At 43.0% G+C, this 6,172-nt stretch overlaps 1 protein-coding gene across 1 annotated transcript; it reads right to left on the minus strand.

The window, feature by feature from the left end:
* Positions 1-2,839: 2,839 nt before the first annotated feature.
* On the minus strand, positions 2,840-5,702 carry LOC101997251 (mast cell protease 8-like). Its single transcript, XM_005371979.1, has 5 exons — positions 5,648-5,702; positions 4,302-4,452; positions 3,853-3,988; positions 3,394-3,648; positions 2,840-2,992 (listed from the first exon to the last, which is right to left on the minus strand). The coding sequence occupies exons 1-5, from the start codon at positions 5,700-5,702 to the stop codon at positions 2,840-2,842; spliced, it is 750 nt and encodes a 249-aa protein (XP_005372036.1).
* Positions 5,703-6,172: the final 470 nt, after the last annotated feature.

Here is a 6,172-nt window from a genome sequence, read left to right on the forward strand (position 1 = left end):
TACTCAGTCCTCTCAGAATAGATGGTGTAAGGTGTATGTCATACTCAGTCCTCTCAGAATAGATGGTGTAAGGTGTATGTCTTGAGTCCCTTTCCCCCTCTAACCCTTACAGGCATCTCCACAATTTGAATGTTCTTAGGTGTGACAAATAACTGGCATAGCAGGACAATCCTGCAGGTTCCATGTGATGGGAAGTACTGGACAGCTGGGAACTGATGCTTGGGTATCAAATAGGCTGCTGCTGCCGCTGCCTCATAGTTGAATCCTCAATACCATGTGCTCAAAGCCTTTTAGGTGAGGATATACCAGGGAACTGTCTGTTAAAAAAGAATGAATGTGAAGTTGGGCCGGAATCCATTTTCTCAAGTTTAATAATTTATTGATTGATGATCTTACATCTGGATCATACTTTCTACTTCTTCCTCTCCTTTAAGTCCCTCCCCCACCTCCTCTCTGCACCCATTCCCACTCTTCTTCTGCTTCTATTGAGAAAAGATAAGGTCTCCCATGGATATCTATGAACCATGGTGTATCAATTTGCAGTAAGACTAAGAATTTTGCCTTGCCTAAAGGCTAGGCAAGGCAATGCAGTATAAGAAATAGGTTCCCAAAGTCAGCACAAGATTCAGAGACAGTCTCTGTTCCTGCTGTTAAGAGTCCCACAAGAGGACCAAGCTCCACAACTATAACATATATGCAGAGTACATATGCAAGCTGGTTGCCTATTCAGTCTCTGTGAGCCCCTATGAGCCCAGGTTAACTAATTGTGTGAGCCCTCCTCTGGTGTCCTTGATCTAGGCGACATACTAAATTCTTCTAGAAACCCCTTGAGCCAGGCCCATACAATTCAAATCTTCCATGCTACTATTAGTAATGCCCATTAAACACTGCTTCCCTAATAAAAGTACCAAAGCCCAGACTTCTCCAAACAAAAGCATAGTCAAGTCTGTGACAATGATACCCCACTCCTGTCACACTGAACATAGCTAGCGCAAAGGAGGACTCAAAGACGACCCTCAAAGAGAAATGCTTCCTTTAACAAGACCACTTCTCCTAACAATGCCACTTGCCATGAACTTATGAAGGCCAATTACACTCTACCAATCACAAATAGGAAAACATAGATAGTAACGGAGGTGAATATTAAAGTGGGAAGTTATAGACCGGAAATGAGGCAGAGAATAGGAGCTGTAAGTTTGTCTGGAGGGAAGAGTTAACTAAGATAAAGGAAGTACAAAGATACCATTGGAAAACCAGATGTGTCCACCTATCCAATAGCAGCTTCACTGTTTTGAGGATAGCCAACTGCCCCCGATAAGATTCAAGACCCACACCATGGGCGACAGGGGACCCAGGCCTGGTGCTATAAGCCTAGCTAATAACCTAGAGGGGGCAGTGAGCTCATGCAGGGTGCATTTCTGATGGTTCACTAAACCAACACAGCAACAAACTGCCTTCTAAATACCTATGCTTTTCCCATCGACAAAAGAAGATCCCAGCCTTAATCAGAGACTCCTCTCCTTACCATGAATGGTGGTGAATGTAGAGAATCATGGATGTTTAACATGTACAAATACATGGTGGTTGTGAGTCCATCTGTAGTTCGGTAACTTATAGCACTGCCTGTAAGACTCAGAAAACATTATGGAAGAGGGCATGCAAAATATATAAGACCTGGAAGATAGAGTGATGGACTCCAAAATTTTTTTCTCTAGACTTGATGCAATTATTGCTGCCATCAGTTAACACCAACTGTAGTTACCAGCTCTGTGCCCACATAAGACTAGCCCTATCACCAATCAGTCAAGGAAGGGGGAGGGGTTTGCAGGGCCCCACTCTTTACCTGTGAACTATTGGCTATTTATAGATTCTGGGAGAGGAGGAAATCACTGTCTTCAGTGTGTATCCACTACCAGGCTCTGATAGAGAGACCCAAATCCACAATGACACAGTTGATCTTTGCTAATATCACAGGTCATAAAACTAAATACATAGGGATGAACATGAGAGAGAAATTTGTGAGAAGAGTTTAGGGTGTACAAGGATGTTAGGGAAGAGAGAGGTTTTTAGAATGTTCAATAAGCTGAGAATACATACATGTGAGAATTTTTTTAAAAGTTATCAGGCTGCCATCTATGACTAATTTTACAAGCTGAATGTAACAGTAGTTACTCAGTGGATGCTCGTGACCCAGCTGACACCAGAATCTGGAGCATGATGCACACACATACTCACACTCACACATCCTCACACATATGAGAAGTGCTGAGCTCACCCTGTGGTAGTGGAAGTGACAGGTCTAGGCACATTTGATCCTATGTTAAAATTCCTGATGTTGGAGCTGTCATGTATCATATACTGAGTCACTTTGGAGAAGGTAAAAAGAGGTCGCTGCTGTTCTGAGATGAGATGACAGCTGGCTAGAGAGGTCATGAGGTGCTGAATCTGGAGACATGGGAGGATCCTTAGAGAACAGTGGACTCTAGAACCGTAGAAATTCCTTAGAGGAAAGGGTAGAGTATAAGTTAAGGGCGTTTGATTGACTTTCACCCCCAATGTTGTAATCTGTTAAATTTGAAGAAGAAATTGGAAAGAAAGAATACATCCTTCTTAGACAAAATCAGTACTTGCCATGACTGACAGCACTGGCCTATATATGTGAGAAGTACTTAAGGATAACAACCATGAGGTGAGGGAGAAGAATATTGGTGCACAGACTGCTTAAGATATGCATTCACAGAAAAGAATGAGATCATTTGTGAAGACAGATTTCTTTATTAAGATTTGGATAGATGTACTCCAGGATGTGGGACACCAGCCCAGACACAGGGTTTATCTTCTAGGGTTGTTGAAGGATTTTTATCATTTTCTGAATCCAAGGCATAAAGCTTGAGATTCTGGTGTATACCTCGGGAAGATCCCCAGTACAATGGTGTTGGCTTACAATGCCCTGGACTACACTGTGACACACAAAGGGTCCCCCGGAATCACTCTGTGAACAGAAAAATAGGAAGTCTTAGTAAATATCATTACCTCTTGCCAGACTCATTTTCTCCACAATCTTCTCCATTCTCACTAATGCCTGGAATATCATATAGAAAGGTAAAGTGCCATCCATTGATTGACCTCTGTCCTGATGGGATGGAGGTCAATGAACTCTGTCCCTCACTAACTGGAGTGTCCCTGCCTTGTGTGTCCTTTCTTCAGTTTCACTAGGACTCTAACACAGTGAAAGGACATAGATTGACTCATGGAAAATGGTAGATCCTTGTAGGTTGATCCCTGCATAAACTCTAGACTAGCAGAACTTGTCCCAGTGGGAGAAGACATGGCTGTGTGCCTGCATTACAGCACTGCTCCTGCACAAACAATTGAAGATGGCCATGGCCTTACCTCAGCTGTAGCTTTCTTCTCCTTGGGATTTCCCACACAGAGCTGGATGGAGTCGTTGTAGTTTTTGTACATTTCTCTACACTTTTGACTTTTTTGAACTTCTAACTTCACTTCCTGAAGTGTGTTAGGCAGAGTACAATTGGCCAGTGGTCCCCAGCCTGCCACTGTGCACACCTGCCCAGGTTTCACCCTGTCCTGGCTCTTTGGAAGGTCAATGGTCTTCACAGCATTACTGAGTTGAGCTTTGTGTTTCAGCTGGTCAGAAAGATGAAGAAGAATATTTCAGGTCTGGCCTCTCAGCAAGCTTAACTATGCACTGGGTTGCCCGTATCTTCCTCGCTTGCAAAGACTGCAAAGCACCATTCCATTGCCCTGCTACCATAGACCAACCCCCCAGAAGACAGGATTGATATATCAGTAACATGTGGAGTACACCAAAAATAGTCATTGAAATTGTACCTTCAGTAGCATGATGTCATTGACCATTTTTGCATGGCTATAGCCCTTATGAACGATGGTTTTAACAACAGGGATGCGCTGAATGTTATTATTCCGATCCTTGATATTGTGAGCACCCAAGGTTACATTTATTTCACTTGAAAATGAAATGGATTAAGCACAACATAGGAGCAATGAATCAGTCTCTGAAATGAAGGTGGAGGGCTCAGTCTAAAACAGAGCATGGTTGAGTCAAATAGCAAGAAATTCATGGGGAAGATTGTGTCCTAGGTCTTCAGAAATCTCCCCAGTCATTCAGATCCTTCTCATGTTTGACAATCAGTTAAGGTCAAATAGGATAAAGTGAGGGTGATTGTCATATTTAGTCTATGTTTAGGAACAGCCTGTGTCTGTTTTCATTTGGTCAGTCCCAGTCCAAAAAAAAAAAAAAACTGGTCGCTTCTGCTTACCTTCCATTACAGTGAGCTGCTGTCATTACGATGTCTTTTTTGACCAGGAAGCCACCACATTTCTTTGGATGTGATCCGCTTTCATAAATCTCTAAGAATGCCATGTAGGGATGGGAGTGGCGTTTGGCTTCTGTACCCCAAAAGATTTTTCCTAGAAGAGAAAATTTGTTCTGAACCTGTGTGCTTGTGGAAACTGTGCGACAAACCTGGTGGCTAGCATAAGGGATATTATATTCCAGGAAGGTTGTAGATTTGGCATGGATGGAGCAGTGACTCTTTTGTAGCATCTGTCATACACCTAGAATGGGTACCTGAATTCTGTGGGTGATCATGCAGGGCTTGCAATATGATGTCATTTTTCCCCTTGTTTTCAATTTCTTCTTGTAGTAATGATGGAGCCAAGACTTTTCCCTGAATCAAATTCAACCTCAAATATCCATTAAGGAGGAATCCAGCATACACTGTCCAAAAGATCTAGAATACATCCAGCCAGCTACAGTTGCTCCTCTGTCTCATGCTATACGAGGTTTCCTGCTTAGTGAAGTACTGGGCTTTGTTTTAGGTTAGCATGATGTTTTAGGTTAGGGTAGAAAACTCTGCTTGCAATTTCTCCATTCTGATTCATCTTGCATAATACACCACTCAGAAACAACAAAGTTGATGTATAAACCATGAACCCCCCTCAAATGTGCTATGCCAGAAGCTGGAAGGAGAGTTCTTAATGTAGTCTGAACCTCAGTATAACTTTGTCTTCCTAGGGCACTGAAATAGCCTTAAGCACTTAGGAGGAAGAACACAGAAGAGTAGAGAATATAGCGAGGTGGAGAGAAGGGTAGGAGGATCCCATGTCAGCCTGTTTCCATCAAACTGCAGAATACAGGTAAAACCATACTACTTTACTGTCTCTGTTAGATTGTAGGGAACTGTGATGGCAGACCTTTATGGTTTAGAAGAACAGAGACAAGGGATAGGTGAAGCCTGGAACCTGAAATAGATAAATTCTGCTAGTGTCAATCCAGATGGCAGCCCTGGGATAAAGCTGCCCACTCTAAGGTTAGGGCCAACTGGAACTTCCAAGACTCACTTTGAACTATATCTTTCCAATATAGTTCTATGATATTTTTACAATTTCTCAATTTTATATGACTGAGATCTCATTTACCAGGAGCCATTACAAGTAGTTCACTGTAATTTCAGAGCCCTCTTTATCCAGTGCTGGGTCTGGGCTCAGCAAGCTTCCCAGATTTCCCAGATGAGCTGACTGAGGAGACAGAGCCTGACTGGCACACTAAGGAAGAGTCAGTGGTGACATATACCAGACTCTAGGGAAGGAAATGGTTGCTTACCTCCTTCAGTGCTGAATGGCAGGACAGCCACCAAGAGGAGCAGGAGCAGTAACATCTTCCTCAGAGGTCTGACCAGTTCTCAACTGCCACCTGTACTTGCCTCACATATTTTAAACCTTTTGTATAGAAATAGAGTCATGGACAGTGGCCACGAATTTCCTGTGTGATATTTACAGTCTGAGTTCTTGCCCCATCTGTGTGGTGAACATGCAGGAAGCACTTTGTCAGTCAGTTGCTGGTGAGCATGACCACACTCCCCACAGGAATGTTGGACTCTGAGGAGGGAGGAAGAGCCTGCTGAGGCCTTCCACATCAGGCAGAGAGGGAGCCCCCTTCTCATGTCAGTGATCAGGGAATTGCAGTATGATGCTGCTGTGCCTTAAATGTGTGATTAGGTAATTGGTCTCCTCTAAAAATTACATCTCTACAACCCATATTATGAGGGGCTTATTTTACCATTTTTTTCAAGAGCATGAGGACTTCTGATCCGGATTTGAAAGTGCTATTCTAAGATAATACCCTAGG

The sequence above is a fragment of the Microtus ochrogaster genome, unplaced genomic scaffold (assembly GCF_000317375.1).
Source record: "Microtus ochrogaster isolate Prairie Vole_2 unplaced genomic scaffold, MicOch1.0 UNK148, whole genome shotgun sequence".
NCBI classification, from domain to species: Eukaryota; Metazoa; Chordata; class Mammalia; order Rodentia; family Cricetidae; genus Microtus; species Microtus ochrogaster.